Source organism: Callorhinus ursinus, unplaced genomic scaffold, assembly GCF_003265705.2.
Source record: "Callorhinus ursinus isolate GAN/ISIS: 27379988/994484 unplaced genomic scaffold, GSC_fseal_2.0 scaffold1, whole genome shotgun sequence".
NCBI classification, from domain to species: Eukaryota; Metazoa; Chordata; class Mammalia; order Carnivora; family Otariidae; genus Callorhinus; species Callorhinus ursinus.
Genome location: NW_027397063.1, coordinates 98,692,620 through 98,719,432, shown reverse-complemented (window position 1 = coordinate 98,719,432; position 26,813 = coordinate 98,692,620). Strand labels below are relative to the sequence as shown.

At 38.0% G+C, this 26,813-nt stretch overlaps 1 protein-coding gene across 3 annotated transcripts; it reads right to left on the bottom strand.

Moving 5' to 3' along the window:
* Nucleotides 1-1,990: 1,990 nt before the first annotated feature.
* On the bottom strand, nucleotides 1,991-13,673 carry STRIT1 (small transmembrane regulator of ion transport 1). Of its 3 annotated transcripts, none has more exons than XM_073879787.1 (3): nucleotides 13,465-13,673; nucleotides 10,358-10,456; nucleotides 1,991-2,226 (listed from the first exon to the last, which is right to left on the bottom strand). In XM_073879787.1, the coding sequence occupies exons 1-2, from the start codon at nucleotides 13,475-13,477 to the stop codon at nucleotides 10,362-10,364; spliced, it is 108 nt and encodes a 35-aa protein (XP_073735888.1). In that variant the 5' UTR covers nucleotides 13,478-13,673; the 3' UTR covers nucleotides 1,991-2,226; nucleotides 10,358-10,361. The 3 variants fall into 3 exon arrangements, with proteins under 3 accessions (XP_073735888.1, XP_025726985.2, XP_073735938.1); XM_025871200.2 differs by lacking the exon at nucleotides 1,991-2,226 and adding an exon at nucleotides 10,127-10,258; XM_073879837.1 differs by lacking the exon at nucleotides 1,991-2,226 and adding an exon at nucleotides 10,127-10,258 and having other exon boundaries at nucleotides 10,358-10,453.
* Nucleotides 13,674-26,813: the final 13,140 nt, after the last annotated feature.

Here is a 26,813-nt window from a genome sequence, read left to right as displayed (position 1 = left end):
TTCTTAGGTATACTTTCAGAATTTTATCTACTTCATATTTGAAATACCAGGATATAAAGAATTTCACTGTTATGAGAAAACATAAACATGAGTTAAAAAAAAAGAATATAAACATGAGTTTTAAAACACAAAGATGATCTTGTTTGGAAGAAGACAATAAAAGAAAGCCTATATTTAAATTTTATTTCATTTTATAGTTTCCAGAAGCCAAACAAAACAAATATGTTCATTATGCTAAAAGGAAATAAATACCTGTTTTTCAAGTTTTGAGGTGAAGTACATGCTAACTAGAAAGCTAATGTCTTCTCTTGGAAGGGGGAAAAAAAAACAGAAATGTCATTTCCTTTTCTAAACCTTCATGAGATGAAAGGAAATCTGTAACACTTCCTTCACTTACAGTAACTTTTTATCCAAAAGCCCAAGAGTCCTGTATAGTAGTGATCTTAGATCAAAAAAGTATATTTTATGTTAGTTTCTCTGCCTCTCCATGCTTTGATTTTTTTCAAGTGGCAGCTGTCTTGAATTTGCTCTTGCATATATTTCTTAACTTAATGCTAAGTGAAATCAGATGAGCAAATAAAATCATGTCACTGTAAAAAGATCTCAAAGTCTGCACAAGTCCTTAAACCTAGTTGTAGACCCTACTTTGATTTCCTAAAGTCTAACGCAAAACAAAGAATCTTACGGTACTATACATTTTTATTTTCTTTTATTTACTCGGGTTCATACAGATCTAAATATATGTAATTCCAATGGTAATCAGAATGAAAGCCACTAATTATAAATCTTTTCTTGACAGTATAGTTAAAATAGATTTTTTAAGTCTTACTGACTACAATGTTGTCTGTTTTACCATATAATATTCTTTTAAATATAAATTTCAATTATGTGAACAGAAGGAGTAAACGCTCCATTTGTTCACACAATTGTCACTATTCTCTATTTTGCATTAGTTTTGTGTCTATCACCTAAGCTACCTTGCTGTCCCCAAAAGCATGTGAGTTTCTGACCCTTGAATTATCAATGAATGGACTAATGTAATGTTCGCTACAAGTAAACTAGAGCTGGATCCAGAAAGAGAGCAAAAACTGTTCTATAACCTTTACTTATTTTTTTTTTTTTTAAGAAGGCTCCATGCCCAACGTGAGGCTTAAACTCACGACTCTAAGATTGAAAGTCACATGCTCTAACGTCTGAGCCAGCCAGGTGCCCCTGTAATCTTTACTTTAATAAGAAATTCATGGATCTCAAGAAAAAGACTGTGTCAGGTTGTTAGTGATACACGCCCATGCTGAGATGATGTTTTAGGAGAAGTTAGAGAGATGGCTTGGAGACAGAGTTGCCCAGCATGAGCAGGTATGTGTCAGAATCACCTAGAGGACCTGTTAAAACACCATGGCTGGACCCCACCCCCAAAGTTTCTGATCGAATAGCCCTGGAGTCCAAGTATGTGCATTCCTAACAGGTTTCCAGGTGATGCTATTTGTCCAGCGACCAAATTTTGAGAACTACTGGAGTAAGAAATACGCAGAAATTTGAAATAGTTTTAAGAGGAAGGAAACTTCTTTATGAAATTTATTTTTCAAGCTACACACACACTTATACCCACATGGACTTTATTTTCTTTACTAAATGGTTAAAATTCCTTCAGATAGAACTTAGTGGGATCAATAACAATAGCAGTGATTACTGGAAAGCAATAAATAAGATTTGGAAGGATGTAGGAAGACAGGTTGGAAAGCTAGTTTGAGGGGGTGGGCTTTATAAATACAGAGTGCACTGACTTGAGAGAAACCAAAAGATAATGTGGTTTTGTAAGCTCATTTGCAAAGATGACTCATACCACACAGGTCTTTGGTCTGGTTGTTAAAAAAACATCTTTATCAATTTGCTAGAAAAGAAGCCAAATCTGTTATGATCTTTTATCAAATAATGGATGGGCCAGACATTAAAAAAAAAAACACAACACATCAAGTAGTCTTGTCAGAAATCAGTTTAATTAACTGCAACATGATTGATGATTACTGAGCCTTTAACTTTTCATTGTTCTTCAAGTCCTTCTACAGATAGTCACCAACACAGGCACCGTTGATCTCAAGGGCAGAGGAATTCCAACAGTCTTTCCAGGGTGGAATATCGAGTTAGACTTCTCGTCACTATTTTCTTGGGCTAAGATGAGTAATCAGAAGGGCACAATGCTTTCAGTACCTGGGATAGGGCCTCCTCCTAAAAAAAAAAAAGAAATTCCTGTTGATAACTGTTAGGCAAAATGATTCCAGGTAATGAATTTCAAATGCTTCTGCGTAGCTCAATTTCTTAATGTGACATCAAAGAGAAGTCAGATATGATTTGAAAATGTAACACTGCGCTCTGCCCTACACTTGACCCTGGTCTGCTTTCTTCGAGATAATGCATCACAAAGCCTTGCTCTCTGCTTGGACTCTACTTGGCTTCTCTTACCTGACATGCTTACACACCACACCACTTTCCTTCTCAGAAGTTTTCCTTGTCACCCTCTGTAGATAAGCTACTAAGAACGATGAGCTGTTTTTGCTGCTATTGTCTTTAAACCTCTTTGGATTCCTGGGTGGGAGTCATCACTAAAATGTCACTGATTTATTTTTTCTCTTTTCTCTAAATTGAATTTATGTAGATGTGGATTTTAAAAGAAAAGCCTTCTAAAGGATTACTTTATTAAGTTTTTAAATTTTAATTCCAGTATAATTAGCAGAGTTATATTAGTTTCAGGTATACAGTATAGTGATTCCGCACTTCCATACATCACCTGGTGCTCATCACAAGTGCCCTCCTTAATCCCATTCACCTGTTTAACCCATCCCCCCACCCATCTCCCCTCTGGTAACCATCTGTTTGTTCTCTAGAGTTAAGAGTCTGGTTAAGAGTCTGTTTCTTGGTTTATCTCTTTTTTTCCTTTGCTCATTTGTTTTGTTTCTTAAATTCCACATATGAGTGAAATCATATAGTATTTGTCTTTCTCTGACTGACTTATTTTGCTTAGCATCATACTCTCTAGCTCCACCCATGTCATTGCAAATGGCAAGATTTCTTGCTTTTTTATGGTTGAATAATATTCCGTTGTCCTCTTCTTCATCCATTCATCTATCAAAGGACACAGGTTACTTCCATGTCTTGGCTATTGTAAATAATGCTGCAGTAAACACACAAGTGCACGTATCCCTTCGAATTAGTGTTCTGGTATTCTTTGGGTAAATGCCCAGTAGTGTGATTGCTGGATCATCTGTTAGTTTTATTTTTAACTTTTTGAGGAAATTCCATACTGTTTTCCAGAGTGGCTGCACCAGTTTCTTTCCTCATTGTTTCAGAGTCCATCTCTTTCACCTCTTTCATTCATTCCTCGGTATTTTATTACTTTTTTGGTGCATAAAGGATTACTTTTGTGGGTGTTCTGCATCATATGTAAGTCCCAGAACTGTGAAGCAAAGTCTCTAAACTTGAAAAATTGTAAATCATCACATTCTAGAGACATGCACCACACAAGCAGACAATCAGACTTTCAGAGCTCCCACATGATCTTCACTGTATATCACCTTCACTGTATACCGCTATCAAGGTCGGTAGGAAAATGAATACATCAAGCTTCAGCCTTAGTGAAGAAGAAGGGGGAGATGGGGAGACGTTTGAGCATCTCACAACAAGCACCGCTGTTCAGTGCTTTAACTACATGAAGTTATAGGCTAATGGGATATACAAATATAAGCAATATAAATACATGCCACACCATAAATAAGACCAAGTCATTTACTGTAGTAGGTCAATGCTCTCTCCCTTTCTATCAATCTTAAATACACACACTGTGAGTTGGCATCTGTTACCAGCAGAAAGACTATACAACAGCCCTGGGTCAAGTTCTGCTTGAGCTGGTGACCAGCTGTGAGACTTTGAGCAAATTTGCCTTCATAAATCTCATTTCACACAACTGGATACACCCACCTTTCATGAGAATTAAGTGAAATAATGTATAAGAAAGCACTTTTACAACCATAATGTGTAAACTATTTTGTAAACACATTGAAATGATTTGAGATTGATACCCGCTACATTGCTGATAGCGGTTCCCTCTGAGGAAGTGAGCAGCACTGAAGGTAGGTGAAGGGAATCTGAGCTTTTTACTTTCTTCTGTATTGTTTGAGGTTTTCGGGGAGAAGAGGTCATTTATCACAGATGTCTCTTTTAATGATAGTCTTCTTCATGTGTTACTGTTATTAGAACTATGCAAGCATCTAAAAAACCCTTGACATCTAGGAATTACAGGTTTATTTGCAAGCACCCGTGTGATTATTGCTACAGCACGTATAACATGAAAACCCCCAACTCACTCTCTCCATCTGCAGATATAGAGAAAGCTTTAAAGTTCCCTGTCCCTTTGCTTCTTGGAGGAGGCTCACATTGAGCCAAAATTTAAAGTCTAGAAGGAGGCAGTTATATAAATTTAGGTGTTGGGAAAGGGGGTGGAATATGCTAGGGCCAAGAGTAGTTCTTTTCCAGAACAGAATGTGCAAAGTTGGCTTAGAGCTAGAAATGAAAGTAGGCAGCGCAGATATATCTGGTTAAGGACCTTAAGTTCTATGGTACAAAGATCCCTTTATGTCAAGGGACTGACAACAGAAACCTAAGAACCTGACATTACATAGAAAGGGACTGACCTAATAGAAAACTGAAGGAGATGACAGAGGTCAGGCCATGGGACTTAAATGTGGAGACCAAGAGGCATGAAAATAAAATGTTGCCTAGAAGAAACAAATGTAGTTGTCAAATCTTTAAATACAGGTTGGAGATTTCCTTCCTCTGAAATTTGGTGCATCTTATAGTATAATTCAAAAAGAATCTTGTAATTTGGTGATCATAAAGTATAGTTGAAAATAATTTGTGATTTGAAATCAGAAGATAGGGGTTCAGGTTTCGGTTGTAGCGGTCACTAGCTTATAATCATGAATGAGTCTCAACATCTCTGTACTCAAGTTTGCTTATCTTCAGCATGGAGTTGATGATAATTTCTACTTCACAGAGCTGTGGAGTGGAATAAATAAGAATGTATGTAAGATATAATGAGGAAAATTGTCATATTAATAATGACCAAAAAATCTCTTACATTACTGAGCCTGTAGTAAGTGCTAGACACTGTGCTAAGAGCTTCACACTCTTGATACAACTCATGAGGCTGTTTGGTGAAAGGTAACATTCAGGCATTCATTCATTTCTTCATTTATTTGCTTGATATACAGCCATTGGACATCCTCCTGTCCTGTCTAGTGAATCCTACACTGTCACACATCCTACGTTGAAAGAGTTTATTACACTTTTCAAGGTGAACATTTTGTAATCAGTATAAATGTCGAATCGCTATGTTGCACACCTGAACCTAATATAATATTATATGACGACTATACAGCAATTTTAAAAAGAGAGCTTACCTCTTAGTGGGGGATACAAAGGGGTAAAGGCCTCAATTAGGAAGAACAAAGAACCCTATTTGCATGTGCGTGCGCGCGTGCGGGTGCGTGCGTGTGTCTGAAGGTATGGGTAGTCAGATAAACTCTTACCGAGATGGTGATGTCTAAAAACTCTGAATCCTAAAGTAGTGCTCTTTATTTTTTTTTAAAGATTTTATTTGTTTGAGAGAGAGTGCACATGAGAGGGGGGAGGGTCAGAGGGAGAAGCAGATTCCCCGCTGAGCGGGGAGCGCGGTGCGGGACTCGATCCCGGGACTCCAGGATCATGACCTGAGCCGAAGGCAGTCGCTCAACCAACTGAGCCACCCAGGCGCCCTAAAGTAGTGCTCTTTAAACAGTTGACCAATCCACTGGTTTTAAAATCATTTTGGTGGGTTGAGACCAGTATTTTGTTTTAAATTATCACTGAGCCTACTTATTTGCGTCAGAAGACTCTGAGAATCCAGATATGTTGCTTGAGGGGCAGTGAGATCCAAACGGCTCTCAGCATGTTTGGCATCCTGACGTGAGTCTGCTTGCATAACCCTGAGGAGACCTCTGGGCGAACTCCTCTTTGTTGAAGAAGCCAGGCTTGCGGAACTTGGCATAGTTGATTGTGAGTTCAGGAAGGCAGGTGCCACTTGGGTCTATCTGGCCCTGCCCCGGGTCAATGCCTGGGTCCTAGTGAGCGAGAGGATAGGCTGAAAATAAAAACTAAAAGAACTAGTTAATTAAGCTCGGAGGCATGTTGTGACATAGGCGGCCCTGCTTTAGAGCTCCACAAACAGCACTTTACCCACAGACCAGCATATACAGGTCCGGTGAGGGCTGCCATGGGAGAGATTGGGCATGTGGGGAGCCCATAGTGCCTGCAAGAGACTGCTGGGTTCTGCAGAGGAGAAGTGGTGACTAGAGCAGCAGACATATGCATAAGCCCATGTGAGACCCTCCTCGTGTCCTCACCGGGGGGGTGCAAGAGCCAAGGAAGTTGGAATTACTGATGGCAAGGTGATCTCATTACTCTGCACAGGCTACTGAGACCAGAAAGAAAGTGCTGATTACATACAACAGGGGAATAGGAAGCAAGGGAGAGAGAACATCAAATAAAAAGACAAGAGCAGAAAGCAAAGGGAAAAACAAAATCAGATGAATCTGACCAGATGCTTGAGGAGGTGATCGTACTCTGATTCCAAAGCAATCTCTCCACCTATTGTCAACAAGCTCCAAAGCAAGTTTCTAGCTTTAGCAAGATAAATAAAGACTATGCCCAAAGTCTATAACATCCTGATGAGATCACCATGTGTATTAGACGGAGGCATTGCATTTTCTAAATCTGAACGCATCCTATCTTGAGTAGACCTTCACATGATAGAGATGGGAGAAAACAAATAAGGCGCCAGTTGAGAGGCCTTGAGTGCATCAATATGCAAACCACTTAAAAGTCTGTTTCCATTTACTCTCCACTTGTGGACCAGTTTTACAGAGCAGGTAACCTACAAGTCAAAACGATTTCTCCATGACCCTGTTTCATTCAGCATCAAGATTCTAATCAATATCCTATTTCCTTTAACATTCATGGGCATAAGCTCTAAAAATAACTGTTATCAGATATATATTTGTGTCATTTGGAATTGTGAATTTATAAGGGCATGTATGCCCAGCCCAAGGAAATTACTGAAAATGGCCTTAAATCTCAGATAACGGCCAGACTCTAAAGCCCTGGAATATTTCTGTCCTTCTCAAAAAAGCCATCACTTTGTACCCACTTATGATTCGTTCAGATGATTTATAAGAAATTGCATACCCATCTCACTTTGCAAAACAAGAAATCACTTTCAAAGAAGAATGGAACAAAGGTAAAACATTCAGCTATCTCGTTCTCTGGGAAATTACCAACTCAAAATATTATTCTTCTGCTTTTGGTGTTCTTTTCTTTCCTCTAAAGGAATCTTAGGCTAATGTATATTTATGTTTTAAGTGGACCTACTCTGCTTGTCCAAAAAAGAAGAGAAAAGAAAGAAAAAGGGGAAGGGGATGTCTGAGAAACTGCAATTGGCAAAAATGAAGGATAGTAAATAAAACAAATAAGAAATAAATATAATAAATAGTGAAACTAGGAAATAATTTCCTCAGGAAAAAGGAGAGATTAAGGTCTATTTTATTACAAGATCGATAGATGGGTATTACTTCAAAACGTTATATCTGTGCAACAGGGATCTCTCCTCCAGGATTTATCCTTGGAATATTCTCAGCTCTACCAGGCTTGGTAGAGGAGTTTGCTCAGACATTTTAAAACTCCATGGAATTTATCACTTTTCCCAGACACAGAGGGTAATAAACAGCTTTCTTTAAAGGTTTTTATATTTTATGTCCTAATAGGTATTAGGAAAGCAGTATTTCTCAGCTTTGACATCAGTATAGGTCTTGGGGCCAAGGGGAGGCATAGAGTGTGGGTGCAGTGATTGATTTAAGGCTGAGCATCTGTGCCATCCACAGTGTTAAGGAACACTTAACTCACTATGCTCTTCTCAAATAATTATATCTGTACTATGATACACTGTAAACTGAAGACTTTGGAAATTTAAAAACATTTAAGATTCCATGCCTTGTAAAATTTATATGCAATCACCTACTTGAACCTATTATAGATCACTAGTAACTTTTTTGAGAATTCTAATCCAGCTTAAATTGCTTCAATAACATCTTTAAAGTTCAAACTTAGAACATCAACACTGTGTATTCATGAATATTGTAGGGGGGAGATAATTACCCATTTGATGCATATTTATTAGTTGTCTATTTTGAACTATAGTCTGTAAGTCAGAAAGATAAGAAATGGATTTACCCATAAAGAACTTAAATTTAATACCGGAAATAAAATTCGCATATATGAAAATATTAGTGGAAAAATAATACGTCTCATTATAATTCATGTAATTAAAGAATATAATGTAATATTATATAATAAAGTGCTAATGTTTTGCTGCAACAATAAACAGAAAACTTACCAATATAAGCTATCATAGATCAGTGTCTATAGGTTATCAGGGAGTAATGCCTACATACACATGTATGTTATAGGTGTGTTTTCCAAACTTCCGTGATAATACAAATCACCTGGAGAATTGATTTTTTTAATAGGCCTTCTCCAGACCTACCAAAATGAGCTCTTAGAGAAGAAGCTTAAAGAAACAAGACAGAGGATCATAGGGGAAGGGAGGGAAAAATGAAACAAGACGAAACCAGAGAGGGAGACCAACCATAAGAGACTCTTAACCTCAGGAAACAAACTGAGGGTTGTTGGAGTGGAGGGGGGGTGAGGGTGGGAGGGATGGGGGTGGCTGGGTGATGGATACTGTGGGAGGGTCTGTGCTATGGTGAGCGCTGTGAATTGTGTAAGACTGATGAATTATAGACCTGTACCCCTGAAACAAATAATACATTATATGTTAATAAAAAAAAAAAGAATCTGTATTTTTAACAAATGACTCCATCGACTCAGATCAGGCAGCTTTAGAAAACACTGCAGTCCTCACAACAATCCCATGAGAATATCATTATCCCTCTTTATAGTTGAGAAAACTAAGGTTAGAGAGATTAATTAACTATTCAAAGGACTCCCAAGTTAGAATAAAACAATCTGACTTCCAAAACTTTTGTTCTCTTTACTGCACTAAGCTTTCTTTGTTCTCTGAGAAAATGATCAGGTTGGATGTGGAAACATGGAAATAAAATACTTATTATAGAAAAATTCATTTAAATTGCTGCTTGAAAACATTACCTTCTATGTTAAAGTGCTGGAGAAAAGAATGTGGAGCCCTTGAAAATAAAGTTCATATTGATCTAGCCCCTCCATTTTACACAAAGACAGCATGCCTCACTCTGTACCTGGCTTTTTTCACTTAACACTCTGACCTGGAGATGACATCACATCAGTATATAGAGACCCCCTTTATTCCTTTTCACAGCGGCCCAAGTAGCACATTACGTAGGGGGAACTCAGTTTATTCAGTCAGTTTCCTGTTAATGGGCACTTGGCTTGTTTCCAGGCTTTTGCTATAATACATTATGCCTTAATGAATAAGGCTGTGCATGGGCCGTTTTGCACTTTTACCAGTGTGTATCTGTGGAAATGGCAATATTCTGAGAAGAGGGTTAGCTGGGTCAGAAGTTAAATACATACTTAATTCTGACAGATATCTGACTGTCAAACACCCCCGAAGACGCTGCACCATTTTTAATTTCTAAAGACAGTGTATGAGCATGCTTTATTCCCCACAGCCTTACCAACATATATCTTATCAAACGTCTTTCTTTTTTCCCCAGCTGAGAGGTGAGCAATTGTTCTCCAGCGCAGCTTTAGTTACGGTTCTTTTATTATGAGCAAGAGGTGGAGGGCAAGTTTATATTTACATCTTATTTTCTGTGAACTATCTCTTCTTATCTCTAGCTAGTTTTTTTCTATAGTTTTCTTTTGCAGGGGGGGGATAGCCTAAAAAAGTTTTAATGTAATTTAATTTACCAAACTTCTCCCTATTGGTTATGCATTTTTAGTCATACATTGGAACTTTTTCCTACCCCCAGGTTTCTTATAGTTTTTATTTGTAGATGGAATCTTAAAAAGTTCTGGAAGAGATTCTTATGCACACCAAAATACCAGTTTACAAATCCAAGTTTATAAAATGATGTCAAACATTGCAGTTATTTACATGAGAAACGTTTAATTATCTGTCATGTTGGTGCTTTTCTTAATTCTTCTAAATGATGTCACTCTGAAGTCTTCTTGTCTGCATGATAAAACGTTCCGTTAGTAAAACAGAAAAGAATATTTCTGGAGTAATGTAGGGTCTTTCTGAATAAACATATTCAATTATTGAAAACTTTACCTTTCTAAGAGAAGACAACATAAACCATTACGATACAGCCCACAATCCAGCCAATCAAGAGAAGAATAGGGACCAGAAGGCGGGATGATGCAGACTCTGCTTAAAAATAAAAGAAAGCAGATTAGGTAGGTCATTTTGGCATCGTATCTTCTGAATCAAGAGAATAAAAGGAATCTGATAAGAGGAAAAAAATACACTCTTGCGTCATTCTGAGACGTGATTGTTATCTTCTGTTCTACGAAGGGTACATGGGAATCAGCTGGCTATTTGAAACAGAAGACCTGTGTTCAAACCATAGGTCCTCGTTTTACAGTTATGTGACCTTGAGCCATGCTGAGCTTGGACTTGCCTATTTGTAGAGATAAGGAAACTTGTGATATCTACCTCCCTGAGTTGTGGTGAGGATCACGTATTATTGTGTTTGTGTGTGCTTAGTGTATGCAAAACACATTCCTGCATTTGTTCAACAACACAGACAGCAGCTGTCTACACAGAAACAATCGAAAATGACTCTTGAGGCAATTCCTCCTAAACTAAATAATCATAACATAGGGAAAGGTGTTGAAAATTGTTCTTAGTCTTGATAGCTGACTTTAATCATCAGTATCATAGGAAAAGAAAAGCATATACCTTATATGATCATTCTCAACTAGAGAAAAGAGATTCTTTTTTGTTAACATGTTCAATAGAGCAACTAACCCTGATCCCAACACACATAGAAGACATGAGGACAACGATCCCTCCTGTGTCTTCTATTTGTACCTTTATCTGAAAAAAAGCAATTTATGAAATTATCATTTTTTAAATATTCATTGCACACACACACATCACACAAAAAAAGTAAAGAAGAGCACAGATAGACATCATATAGAATTAATGTCTCCATGTTAAGGACTCAGATATATTCTTAATTGAAAAGCACAATTAAGTTGTATGCCATCAGCTGACCAAGAGAATGCATATTCTTAGCAATTGCGTGCCTATTACAAGGTTCAGAACTTTAAAATGGAAAGTTTTTTTTAAGTGCTATTAAAACAAAACCATCAGGAAAAGAGACACCTCTAAAATTAGGAGGCACTCTTATAAAAGCAAATTTGGGGCAGTTAAAATGAATTTTAATAGTTTAAATCTATGCTTCCAAAATGGTGGAATCTCTCTTAACTCTTGCAAATTCAACCGGTTTTCCTTGCTTCTCCATCTCGCTGTGACCTTGAACAAAGCATTAACCACTAAATGGAAAAATCTCTCTCTACCTGCCATGTGGTATTGCTCTAAGGATAAAATGAACATTATGATATGCTCTTTACTCGCATTTGGATGAAAGACTTTTTATGGATTAAGGTGTGATTATAATGGAAGTATGTAGCAGTAATTTTTTAAACTGTTCATATGTATGATTTAGTGTTTTTCCCAATTTCAAAGAACTTAAAAATTAATACCAACATTTTAATGGAGCATTTGTAAATGTCTTATACATGCATATTTTAATACAATTCTAAAATTTACATATAATATATGTAAAAACATATAATAAAGCCCTAAAAGTATATAGCTCGTTATTTATTACTCTTTGTAACACAATACAAATGTCGGTGCATTTTTTTCTTTTTTTCTTTTTTTTTTTTAAGAGAGAGGGAGAGCGGGGAGGGGGCAGAGGGAGAGGGAGAGAAAGAATCCTAAGCAGGGTCCAAGCCCAGTACTGAGTGGATCTAGGGCTCAAGCAGAGGCTCCACAGGGCGCTCCACCTGGGGGTCCACCCGGGGTTCAATCTCACAACCCTGAGATCATGACCTGAGTGGACACCAAGAGTCTGATGCTTAACAGACTGAGCCACCCAGGTGCCCCAATTGACCGTGCATTTTAACACACAAAGTATACCTGCATTTGTGTTCTTTTAACACGAATATTTTAAGTTTTATCATAATCTGTAGCATCATTTTGAAATAGGAATATATGGGGCCCCTGAGTGGTTCAATTGGCTAAGTGTCCAAATCTTGGTGTCCGCTCAGGTCAGGATCTCAGGGTTGCGAGATTGAGCCCTACTTTGGGCTCCACGCCCAGTGTGGAGTCTGCTTGAGAGTCTTTCCCCTCCCTCTCGTGGCCCCTCTATTCCTCCCCCTGCTTTCTCTCTCTCTCTCTCTAATAAATAAATAAAATCTTAAAAAAAGAAACAGGAACATATAAGAACACAACATACTTTGCATAGGTCACTTTACATTACAGCGCAAACAAGCACAAAACCTCTTTTTAAATATGAAGAGTTATTTCAAAATGCTTCTCTCCGTTCAATCCTGAGCATGCCCAGATGGTTATACCTGGAAGTATCCTTAAGGGCACTGTGTTCTGAAACAGAACTGTCTGTGTTCAGAACCTGGAACCACCACTTTCTAGAATGTGATCACAGACAAGTGACTATACTTGGCTATGCCTCAGTTTCCTTATCTGTAAAATGGAAATGATGATAATACTGTATATCTCCTGGGATTATTGTCTAAGTTAAAAGCAACAGTTCCTGGAGGTATTTAAAAAGTGTTTCTTGGATACAATATATATTCAGCTCCTTTTGTCATATTAGACTCAAATCATTTTTCTTAAATATAATACACATTTTAAAAGCAGAAAAAAAGAAATTCAGATATGAAGCATATTAGGGATGACTAACCCCTTTTTATTTATTTCATCTTAGAGGCAGAAAACAGGTCCAGAGAGGTAGAGGGACTTCCCCTAACTCACATGGCTGTTTAGTAGCAGACCTGACAAAGAAATCAGATGTCCTTCATTCTGGTCCAGCACACCACAATACCTCCAGTGTAGGATAACCCTGGAGGATAATGGACTTCTAACTCATATTTTGAAAAAAACATAAACAAATTAAGCTTTTTTGTTTGGTCCTTTTAAAAGCATATATAACATACAGACATGGTCCATAAATTGTGTATCCGATGCATTTTTTTGTAGCCGTGCTAACTTACATGGTTAATGCCCCATTGGCAGTGATACCACACTCTTCAGAATAACTGAGAAATACGAAATACTGAGGAATGTAAAATAAACCAGGGAGCTTGGACCTTTGTTTTGCCAAGAGGGTCTGATGCCTTAAATCTTACCTTTTTCAGCCATTCTTCCTGTTGCTGGGTGGGTTGGTCAGGGCCACGCTCACCTCTTTGTTGGTGTCATCCAGCGTCTCTTTGAACTTTAAATAGAGAGATATCTGAAGAGTGTGGCAGCTGCCCCTCTCCTGACTGCCAGTTGTCTGCAGAGTGATGTAAGATGTTGGAGAACAGCGCTCCTCTGGCTCTTCTTTATCCTCTTATTATGGGAGAAACTAGGGGCTACGTGTGCTAAACAATGCAATAAGCTGAGCTATCCTGAACCAGAGATGGGCAGATTTTTAATTCAGCCAATGCCTGCAGACGACATGGAGAAAATGTTTAAGGAAGGGGGTGTACAGAAAAAAATGGCATTGCAATTAGACAAGTTCTATCAAAGAGGGAGGGTGATCTATTGGGGGAAAAACACTCTGGAGTTGGGAGAGACCTGGCTTCAAATTCCAACTCTATTTCTGTAATGAAGGCCAAGTTGCTTAACCCGGGCATCAGCCTCTTTAATTTTAAAATGAGGATAGTGCCCAGTAGAGGTGTCATAAAGATGAAATGAAAAAGCTGCGTGAAATACAGATGTTTATACATTATAGAATGCAAAAGATAAAATAAATTAAGTGGTGCCCCTTGCTCTGACCCATTCCAAAAACAGAACATTTTAATACAAATGTACTAGAAACTAAAACAATAAAAGCCTGGGGTATTGCCTAGAGTTTTCAGAGAGCAGTCATAAGCTTGTTTTTATTAGCAATGTATGAAAATAGGACTTTCCATTTTTCAAAGTCCAACCTGATTTATATAACATGACCTAGACTGTGCTCTAGATTCTCACTGAAATAACTTTAATTTTTGGGTCTGGATGGAAAAGTTTTGCAAAATGACCCTGTGACCAACTGCCCAAAAAGTCCACCTCGAGATGAAGGGTGTCCTCCTCAAAAAGACAAGACTTGCCTGATCAAATCCATCTCCACAGAGCTCCAAGAGGGATGTTTCCCGGCAAATGACCACATCTCATCCACTGATCAGAATCCACTAATCGTTCTCCATCTCCTAGAAAATAAAAATCTGAACTCCTCATTAAGATACCTAAAACACCTCATCTTCCTACTTTCCCATTTGCAGTGATGCCTCAGCCACATATCCCTTGTGGTATATGAATTCAGGATGCTACTACCCACATAGGCAAGGAGAACAGTTGATTTTCTATCTCAAGTCATATACCTATAAATTAGACTGTGCCGCCAATAATCTGGTAAGTTTATTGCATGATTACACACTATGTTCATGTTATGTCATTTACTTTCTAAAAATATTTATTTGAGAGAGAGAGTGCAAATGCACGCACAAGCAGGGGGAGCGTCAGGCAGAGGGAGAGGGAGCCAGGACCCTGGGATAATGACCTGAACCCAAGGCAGACACATAACCGACTGGGCCACCCAGGTGCCCCTGTTATGTCATTTAAACCAAGTTGCCATCTCTCTCTTTTTCTATATACAATTTAATATTTTTTAAAAATGCCTGGCTCTACCAGATAAGAAGAGAGACTATGTTCTATGTAACAAAATCTCTGCTGAAGTCCCGTATTTTTTTCCAATACTAAATAATTATACATTTAAAAAAGGTTAATTGGGGCAAGATAAACAGAGTGAAGAAAAATGGTGATTGATTGATCTCACTTAAACACTGATTTTTTTAACTAAATAGATTCAAATGAATACCCTATCTTAAGATACACACAAAAAAAAGATATTAAGAAGTAGTGAGTTACCCTCCAAAGAACAAATATATATCTACACTAGTGTAAAATAATTTGCCCAGAGTGGCTGAAAATAGAATGTATGAAAATGTTTCTACATTACAATTATCTTAAGCTTTCTTTTTTGACATAAAATTGACTATTAACATTATTGTTACCAATTTGAATTTTGAGGAGGAATTACTTTATAACTCATTTATTTTCTTTGTTTTCTACAGAAAGTGAGAGAGAGAAAGGAAAAAAAAAGAAGAAAAACTAATTCAATGAACATGAATTGCCCAGATCTCAGGAAAGGGTTCAATCTAGAATCTCATCTCTTTGATGTCCCTTTAGTAAACTAAAAAAAAAAAAAAAAACAAAACAAAAAACTATAATACTTATTCAGGAAAAATGTCTTATTCATTAATAGACTGAATTCACTTATTCACTTTGAACTCACAAATGCAAGGGCCTATATTTGAACATTTTCCAATCTTCCTCTTAGGGCATACCATTTAGGAACATTTTATACTTCTACTTTGCGTACTTTCTTCAAGAGTTAGTTCTCAAATTCCTTATTACCAAAGTGACATTAGATTCTTCTAGGATACTTAGGCTAAAAAAGGCAAATATTTGGCTCTTTATTCAAGAGCGATCAGAATTCTTCATTTTTCTCATGTTTTTTTAACTGTTACTGTTTGAAATTATAGTAGATAAATCTGCACATGATAGATTAAATGGACAAATTCCTCTTAAGACATAAACTTACCCAAACTGACTCAAAAAGAAATAGAAAATTTGTATAGACTTATCATAAGTGAAAGCAGTTGAAGTCTTAATCAAAAAATGTTTCAGGGGCGCCTGGGTGGCTCAGTCAGTTAAGCATCTGCCTTCAGCTCAGGTCATGATCCCAGAATCCTGGGATCGATCCCTGCATCGGGCTCCCTGCTCTGCGGGGAGGCTGCTTCTCCCTCTCCCTCTCCCTCTGCCTGCTGCTCCCCCTGCTTGTGCTCACACTCTCTCTCCATCAAATAAATAAATAAAATCTTTGAAAGAAAAAAAAGTTTCACAAAGGAAAGCTTTGGAACAGGAAGCCTCACTGGAGAATTCTACCAAACATTTAGAGTTAACACCAATACTTCAAAAATTCTTTCCAAAAATAGAAGAGGAGGGAAGACTTCCCAACTATTCTATGAGGCCAGTATTACCTCAAAACCAAAACCAAAGATACAAAAAAAAAAAAAACAAAAAAAAAACAGACCAATCTTTCTAATGAATGTAGGTGCAAAAATTCTCAACAATAAACTAACAAACCAAATCCAGCAACATACAAAAAGAATTATATACCATGGCCAAGTGGGACTTAACCCAGGAATGAAAAGTCAGCACAACATTCAAATGCCAATTAATGTAACACACCATACTGATAAAATTTTTAAAAAACCAAAAACCACATGATCATCTCAGTAGATGCAGAAAAAGCATTTGACAAAATCCAACACTGATTCAAGACAAAACCCACTCAACAAATTGGGATTAAAGGGAACTTCCTCAACCTCATAAAGGGAATCTACAGAAAAACTCACAGCTAGCATCATATTTAGTGGCAAAAGAGTGGATGCTTCCCCTCTAACATCATGAACAAAACAAGAAGGTTTACTCCTACACGTTGACTCAATATTGTAGTGGAGGTTGTAGCTAGGAGAATCAGGCAAGAAGATAACATAAAAGTCATCCATATTAGAAAAGAAGAATTAAGCTATCTTTATTTGCAATGTGACATGATCTTATATATATATAAAAAATCCTGAAGAACCCCCTCCACACACACACAAAAAAAACCCTGCTAGAACAAATAATCAAATTTAGCCATGTTGCAAGATACAAGATCAACATGCAAAAATCAGTTGTATTTCTACACAGTAGCAATGAACAGTTTGAAAAATAAATTTTAAAAAAATGACATTTACAATAGCATCAAAAAGAAGAAAATACTTAGGAATAAGTTTAATCAAAGATGTACAAGCCTTGTAACTAAAGACTAACAAAACATTGCTGAAGGAAATTAAAGACGGTCTAAATAAATGGAAAGACATTCTGTGTTCACAAATTGAAATGCTTAATATTGTTAAAGAGGGCAATACTACTCAAAACAATCTATATATTCAGTGTATTCCTATCAAAATACTAATGGCCTTTCTGCAGAAATGGAAAATCTAATCTTAAAATTCATATGGACTTGCAAGGGACTCTGAAAAATCAGAACAATCTTGAAGAGGAACTACAAGGGATTTACACTTGCTGATTTCAAAACATACTACAAACTACAGTAATTAAGAATGTGTGGTGGGCGCCTGGGTGGCTCAGTTGGTTAAGCGACTGCCTTCAGCTCAGGTCATGATCCTGGAGTCCCAGGATCGGGTCCCGCATCGGGCTCCCTGCTCAGCGGGGAGTCTGCTTCTCCCTCTGACCCTCCCCCCTCTCATGCTCTCTCTATCTCATTCTCTCTCTCAAATAAATAAATAAAATCTTTAAAAAAAAAAAAAGAATGTGTGGTAAAAGCATAAGGACAGACATACGATGAAAGGAGTAGAATTGGGCATCCAGAAATAAATCCATACACTTACAGTCAATTGATTTTCAACAGGGGTGCCAAAGAATAGCCTTTTCAACAAATGGTGCTGGGACAACTGGTTTTCCACATGCAAAAGAATGAAAGTGAACCCCTACCTCACACCATATACAAAAATTAAGTCAAAATGAATCAAAGACTAAATATAAGAGCTAAAACTATAAATCAGAAGAAATCATAGGGGTGAACTAGGCAACTGTTCCATAGATATAACACATAAAGTACAAGCATTCAAAAAAATAGATGAAGTGGACTTCTTCAAAATTTAAAACTTTTGTACATCAAAGAATACCATCAAGAAAGGAAAAGATAATCTATGGAATGGGAAAAAATATTTGCAAATCATATATCTGACAATGGTTTAGTATCCAGAATATATTTTAACAAAACCTCTTACAACTCAACAATAAAAAGTCAAATAATCCAATTTAAAGATGGGCTAAGGATTTGAATAGATTTTTATCCAAAGGAGATGTACAAGTGGCCAACAAGCACATGAAAATATACTCGTCATTAATCATTAGGGAAATGCAAATCAAAACCACAATGAGATACCACTTCACCCCAGATAAGATGACTAAAATAAAAAAAGATAGACAATAGTAAGTGTTGACAAAGAAGTGGAGAAATTAGAACCCTCATAGAGTGCTGGTAGGAATGTAAAATTGTTCAGCCACTTTGAAAAATAGTTTTGCAATTCCTCAAAATGTTAAATATAAAACTACCTTATGACCAGCAATTCCACTCTTAGGTATATACCCAAGAGAATTGAAAACAGGTGTTAAAACAAAAACTATACAAATGTTCACAGCAGCATTATTCATAAGTCAAAAAGTAGAAACAAACCAAATGTCCATCAACTGATGAAAAGATCAACGGAATGTGGTACAGCCACACAAAGTACAATTATTCAACCATTTAAAAAACGTTGTGGTACATCCTACATGGTTGAACCTTGAAAATATCATGTTATGTAAAAGAAGTCATATTGTATGATTCTGTTTATATGAAATGTCCACAACAGGCAAAACCATAGAGATAGAATGTTAGATTAGTGGTTGCTCAGGGCTGGGGGTGGGGGTTGGGGGGTGAGGGGAATGGGGAGTGACTGCTAAAGCATATGGAGTCTCTTGTCCTAATTCTAGGGCTAAGGCTGACTAAGGTTAATAATTAGTAGTACTGGTCGCACAATTTTGTGAATATGTTCAAACCACTGAATCATACACTTTTAAAAGAGTGAATTTTATGGCATGTGAATTATACCTCGGTTTTTTCAAAGTTCAAATTGGTTCTTGAAACAAGAAAATTTTAGACAAGAACCCAAGCCCCAAAACAAAAAAGGGGAAAGAAGTGAAACAGGATTGGGAGAGATACCTGGCAAAATAGTAACAAAACTGAAAATTTTCGTTTTTAAAAGAAGTGTTTACTGAGCCCCTACTATGTGCTAGACATCATTCTCGGCACTGGGATACATCAATGAACAAAGATCCCTGCCCTACCAGAGTTACATTCAGAAAGGTGGTAAGTGCTATGAAAAAAGAAAAAGTAAGGCTAAGGTTAATAATTAGGTCGATCCTAAGGCTGGCTTTTCCTGGCAGGGCTGAAGGGCTGCAAGAAATTAGAGTGGCTTCAGCACATTGACCAAGGGGGACAGCAGTAAGGGAAGAGTTCAGACAGATAGTAAAGGAGGTTTATTGGCTATTGTTAGATCGTTGTTTTTTTCCTCTGAGTGAAATAGGGAGCCAATGGAAGGTTTTGAAGAGAGCGATAACATGATCTGACTTATACTTCTGAGGTATCATTCTGGCTGCTGTGATTGGGAGTAAGGGTAGAAGCAGAGAGACTTGTTAAGGGCTATTATAATGATACAGACAACATACGATGGAGACTCAGATCAGGGTGGTGGTTAATTACTCACCAAGAAAGGGGATTATCAATGAGGGCAGAGGGTAGTGTGGTACATTTACAATGGGTCTGACTAATATGGTTTTGATAGGTTGGGTGGCACGTTCCCATATTATGAACTTTTGTTGACCAGGTGGCTATATGGAGAAATTTGTGTGTTCAAAGTCCAATTAAAAGGTTCAGCAAATTTCAATAGAATGTATTAAGCAAGATTTATCCAATCTGAGGTACCCGAAATATGAAATGTAATTGAGATTAATGAATAAGAGGCAACAAAGGATTACAAACTACCTGATATTCTTTCCTGGGACTCCTTGTGTGTCGTAGAAAAGACACTATGATAATGGAGGAGGGACTTGGGATCCTGTTTGAACACCAGCTCTGGCATTTGCTGTGTGAACTTCAAGTTACATGTACTATGAGTTTACTTCTTCATTTGGAAAATGAGGGAAATATCATGCAAGGTTGTTGCAGAATTAGAGATAAATGGATATTATGTGCTCAGCACCAGCCTAACACATAGCAGGTTCCCAGTACATGGTATTTGTTATCTTTAAACCATGATAAGCAGACTTAAAGAGGAATGAGAAGCAACATGTACCAAGAACTAGACGTCCCCTGTATATGGACCCACATGTAGCCATAGTCATTCCTGAGGGTTGTCTTAGAGGAACCGTATCTCTTACTCCTCAGGCCCCAGCATCAGGGAGGTTGGAAGGAGACCATTTTTCAATTCCCTCTCATTCCACAGTGCACTTCTGATTTAGCTTCTGTCTGCATTTTTCCGTTAAAACAACTTGTTCCTAAGATCTAATATCATGTGACTTTCATGTTGCTAAAGTCGATAGAAATTTTTCAGTCCTGCTCTTACTTGCTGATGACCTCTTGGTGTCACTTGACTCCAGTTGGTGACTTTATCCTTCTTGAAATTCTTTCTTCTCTTGGCTTCCGTGGCATCAGACTCTTCTGACTTTTCCCATTTTTTTTAATTTTTTTTTTTTTTTTTTTTAATGTAGGCTCCATGCGCGGCCTGGAGCCTGAACTCCTCACCCTGAGATCAAGACCTCAGCTAAGATCAAGAGAGGGTGGCTTAACCCATGGAGCCATCCAGGCGCCCCTGACTTTTCCCATTTTTAACTGTTTATTCTTAGTCTTGTGGGTTTATCCTCATCTACCTAAACATTAATAAATATGTGTTCCTTGATAAATCTATCAGAACAGAACTTTCATGATATGAGAAGATGATGTGGAGAGAGCAAGCAAGTGAAATCACTAAGTCATGTGCATTTCCAGAGCCCCGAGAGTTCCTTCCAGGGCCAGCTTCTTGGCAGGCAACCCATACAGTCATTTATGACTCCATGCTAAGAAGGCCCCCGTGCTTGGTTTAAGGCTCTGATGTCAGTGTCTTAAATTCTTAACAATGTCGTCTTTGAATTTGGGTTTCGTCAGAGTCGACGGGACAACGGAGCATGCGCACGAGCAGAGGCAGGACCCAGGAGACAGTATGCGAGCGCTGTAGTTGGCCCGGCTCCCGGCGCTGCAACAGCATCCACATAGCAGCGGACCCTCCCGGCAGGCAGCAGCCTGGGACAGTCCAGAGCCTCGGGGAGCGGGGAGCGCAGCCAGACTGGGACCTGGGCAGAATGGAGGTTGTGACGGCAGCAGGCACGCATCGAAAAGTAAAGTGACTTTTCTAACTTCAGAGTCAGCCTCTTGACTCCCAACCTCTCACCTCCCTGCTGCTTTCCTGGTCTCCATGACGTCATCCTGGTGACCTGACATGTTCAGTGATTTTATATGATTCGTGACATGGTGTGTTCAGTGATCATATGTGAAAGTCCCTTATTAACCTACCTTAAAGTGTGAAAGAAGTTAAGGAAAAAGGCTGATAGAAGGATATCCAAATAATGAGCCTTTATGAATCCATTTCTTACCCCAAGACATATTCCCTAAACTTCAAGCCATTGCCACCAGTACCCCGACCTTGCAAAGCAGTCTATAGAATATGCTTTCAGCCTGAATCTTTCTATTTCTTGAATGTTTTAACATAGATAAAGACAGAGGTAAAAATAAAGTGCCATGTCAGGGTCATTCTTAGTATAGTACTCCTGTTCTTGGAGTCGGTGGCTTCAGCAGTCTCCAGTAACACAGAAACAAAAGGTTCTATTACTTTGGATTGATGTTACTGGCCAAGTTGGATGGTTTCAGCATCCAGAGAATCTTTGTGTTTCAAAGATGTATTGGCTGTAAGAAGGAATTATCTGCACAGATCTGATGGAGTCCAACATTCTTAAAAAAAAAAAAAAAACACTAATTGCTGAGTCATAACAGAAGGTTGAATACACAGATGGTGCAGTCACAGTGATAGAGATTTGAATCTCTGCTCTGCGAATATTTGTGGGACCTGGGGCAGGTGACTGTCAGAAAAATTCTCCAGATTTGGAAGTAAGGCAGACAGGTGGGGGCAGATCCTTTCAGTATCATATAGGGACAAAGGTCATTCAGGGGTTGTTAAGACCTGTGCTTTGTTCATCTCATTTTTACTATTGGTTAAAGCTCCCCTCGTTAGGGAATTTACTTGCCAACCTGTAAATTTTTGTCCAGTAGAGATGCAAATGATTTCTGTCCAAAGGAACAGATAACCCCACATCTCGATGGCCTGCTGAACATTAACCGGTCCTGTATCTAGCTGAGCAATCTCATCCCAGCATTTGGTAAGTTACCGATAAACACACTCTTAATGCTCTTTGAAATGATCAAAACATCTTTTCCCCTCCTTAGTGAATAAATCAATAAAATATTTGATACAGGTCCTTTTTATATTTGTCTGATGGTCCTGATTTTATCTTTTCGAAAATTATGCTTTAAGCCAACTTTACTCTCTTGGCCTCAGTTTCTTTATCTGTAAAACAGAGATAATAAGACCTACTGTATAGGGTTATCACGAGAATTAAGTAGCAAGGTACATAAGGCACTCGGCACAGACTGGAGCTTTGAATGTGAGTTTGTGAAGAGAGTATAAAGCAGCCATAATTAGGGAAGTGGTCCCGCTCATCCCTGGTCAGTTCTGCTCCTTTCCCAAACACCCACATTTTACATTCCTGCCTGAAATGATTTTCTGCTTCTATAATCACATTCTTGAAAATCTTATTTGCTGACCCTTTGCTAATTATATACTTCATACCTCATGGAAATAATGTCCAGTGGGAACCATGTGTGAGAGCTGGGTGACCTTCATCACTGAAAGCTTTCCAGTGCTTGTTTCCAGCAGCACTCTGGCAGGTGTGGGGTTTTAAAAGCCCAGATATTGTCAATGAAGTCCGTTTAAACCAAAAGACAAAGAAGGTTTTTCTCAGAAACTATGCATTGGCATTTCCATATTTCAAATGGTAATTTTCCAAGGCAAAAAAGGGTGACATCGAAGATGGTATTTTCACTGAAGGATATGCTGAGGAGGGGCGCTTGGGTGGCTCAGCCGGTTAAGCGTCTGCCTTCGGCTCAGGTCATGATCTCCGGGTCCTGGGCTCAAGCCCCACATCGGGCTCCCAGCTCAGCAGGGAGTCTGCTTCTCCCTCTCCCTCTGCCGCTCCCCCTGCTCGTGCTCTCCCTCTCTCTCTCTGTGTGTCTCTCTGTCTCACATGAATAAATAAACCTTTAAAAAAAAAAAAAAAAGATATGCTGAGGAAACATACTCAGTTGTAAACATATTCTGTAAACTGTTTCTTTAACACTTTCCCCTCCCTGACGACTCTCAAAACTGTGGAATCAGATTTCTGATATTTCCCTTTTACCACCAAAATGTATGCGCCCTCTCCCATCCCCACACCCCAAATAAATGGAGCCCCAAATGTACCAGTCAGAGTCAAAGGGCATCTTTAAGGTTGAAGAAGCCTGGTTTGTTCTCTCCACATGGTGGCACAGTTACTCCTGTTGGGGGCTAGGCTGTATACAATACAACAGAATAATGCTCCTCTCCCAACACCCAACACCCACCATCTTTGAGAACTGTAAATAGAGGATTGAGTAGCACAAAAACCACAGGAGGCAAATAACTGCACTTTATGAACTACTCCGAACTCCTGAATAAACTGTTATGCTAAGGCTTTTAGCTATAAAACAGCAACTTAACCAAGATCCCAAAGGAGCTAATAGTCACCATGCTTGAAGGGCAGAGCTGCCCATGGCCTGCACATTCACTCTGGTACAGTGACTGTATTTTCCTCCTAGCTCTCTGAATGTGTCCTGTCCCTGAGGACCTGTTCTCCCGTTGGGAAGTGGGGCCAACTTCCACACAGCCTCCCAAGGCAGAACACCAGGGGACACAACAGAATCTGTGAGAGTCACCCCAGCAGTAATTCTGTTTCCTAGACCCAGCCCTTCTCACCAACCAGCATTCTGGTTCCTAAAACTACTTAATAGGAGACAAAATCTTTCATTCTATAATTAAAGTTATAACCAAAAGATCTGCAATTCCATCTTTATTGTATTCTAAATTTCTATACATTTAAACCTATTTTGTAATACTTTATTATGACATTTTCAGGCATATGGCAATTGCTTGAGACAGTTTTACATAATTATAAAATTCCCATACATGCAACCCTCTGTCATCAAGCCATCTGATTTTCTCATTTTTTTTTTTCGAAATAAATTGCAGACATCAGCACACTTCCCTCCGAATACTTGGACAAGAGTCCGATATATTTTCATAGATTTTTTTTTCAAAATAAGCTTACTATACAATGAAATGCACAACTCTTAACTCTACATTCACTAAATTTTGACAAATGCATACACTTCTGTAAACCAAACTCTTTATCAAGAGAGAGAACTGAATCTATTTCTTGACCTGCTAGCTTTTATCAATGATCTGTGTATTCACATACGAGTAAAAATCTGTTTTATTTTTTTTAAAGATTTTTTATTTATTTATTTGACAGAGAGACAGCAAGAGCAGGAACACAAGTAGGGGAAGTGGCAGAGGGAGAAGCAGGCCTCCTGCAGAGCAGGGAGCCCAATGCGAGGCTCGATCCCAGCACCCTGGGATCATGAGCCGAAGGCAGATGCTTAACGACTGAGCCACCCAGGCTCCCTAAAGATCTGTTTTAAATATCCTAGCTTTAAAATATGTTTTGAAATCTGCATGTCTTGTCTCCCTTTGTTGCTCTTATTTTCAGAATTATTTTTACTATTCTGGCAGATTTAATTTTTCTCTTGAATTTTCAAATCACTTTACTTAGTTTTCCCCAAAAAAGAAAAAAAAAGAAAATGAAAGCAAAAACTCCTGTTGTCATTTTTAATTGACTTGCATTAAGTTTAAGATTAAGTTGGGGATATGTGAAACTTTGTAATATTCCATCTACCCTTCCAAGAACACGAGATGCTTTTCTATTTAGTCAAGCCTTCTTTCATGTATTAGAATTCTTTTCATAAAATTCTAGCACATTTCTTAAGTTTATTTATGGGTTGTTATTGTAAATGTGTTTTTCCCATTATACTTTTTTATATGAATTTTGTACACAAACAACTTACCAAATTTGCCTATGGTCAATAGGAATTTTCAGTTGATTTTCTTAGGTTTTGATATATAAATCATATTCTACAAACAATAATTTGCCTCCTCTTTCCCATCTCATTTCTTATTTTGTATAATTATGATTTTCTCCTTTTCACTAGTTTTTCAAAGAACCAGTTCTTCATTTTTCAGGTTTATGGCTTCCCTGTTTTATATTCATTAATTTTCACTTTTAATTTATGAGTTATTTCCTTCAACTTTTCTTAGGTTTATCTCCTTGGTTTTTGTCTAAGTTTTAAAATGTGATGCTTAATTCATTTATTCTTGTTCATCTATAAAAACATTTAAGGTTGGATATTTTTCCTCTGAGCACAGTTTTAGCTGTGTCCCATGAGTTCTGACATGTCATGTTTTAATTAAGAAGAGTTTCTAGATATTCTGACATATTACTTTTGATTTTCTCTTTGACCAAGGAATTCTTTGAGAAAATTTTTTTTTAACATTTTTTAAATTTATTTGAGAGAGAGCGAGAAAATGCCTGTGCAAGAGCATGAGCAGGGGGAGGGGCAGAGGGAGAAGCAGACTCCCCGATGAGTAAGGAGCTCCATGAGGGGCTTGATCCGAGGACCCTGGGATCATGACCTGAGCCAAAGGCAGACACTTAACCGACTGAGCTACCCAGGCGCCCCTGTTTGAGAGAATTTTCAAATTTCTGAGCAGTATTTTGTTTTTGAAGTGAATGACACTTTTTGTAGGACAAAGATTTTAATATGAGATATTAGGTATTTATGCATCTGTTCAGGGAGTTTTGTTTCCTATATGTTGGATGTTTTTCTATAAAGTACTCATATTTAAGGTATGCATATGTTTATAAAGTATGTGTTCTTATATACATCTTTAACTACTATGCATCTTTAAGTGCTAGCATTATATTTGTGACCCAAATACACTGACTGATTTATTCCTTAATTTTCTGCCTTTGTCATAGAAAACCAAGCTTCAGCGAGGTTAAGCAATTTGTCAAACACCATGCAGTAGATCTTGGAATCAAAATAAAAGAGCAGGACGCCTGCCCAGGGATGGCTGATTCCACAGCCAACACAATTCTACCTCTCCTAGAACCACATGAGGAAACAAAATATAAATTACTCGCCATCTATAGGAAATACATACAAAACACATGACCATCAACATGCAGTCATTGAGGATGTTAGAGATGCCTACTAAGGAATGTAGATATGCAATTGCATATTTCATGAAAGTACAAGGCTTTTATAGATTTCAAATATTGGGAATGCTCCAGGAGGATTATTCTGCTTTTGGAATTCTTTCAGATTTTAAGGTATTCCTCTAAGAGGTTCCTTTCAATGTTTCACCTTCACCATGAGGAATCCTTTCTAATACCTGACCTAATTACTTCATGCTGAGGGTTAGTTCTCTCTTTGGGTTTCTTTAGAGAGGGAGAACAGCTGGTCCCTATTCTCTGCATAATAACTCCTCATGACCTTGAGGCCTTCCATAGACATCATCTGTGGGATAAATAATCCTAATCTCTAAATCCTACTGTT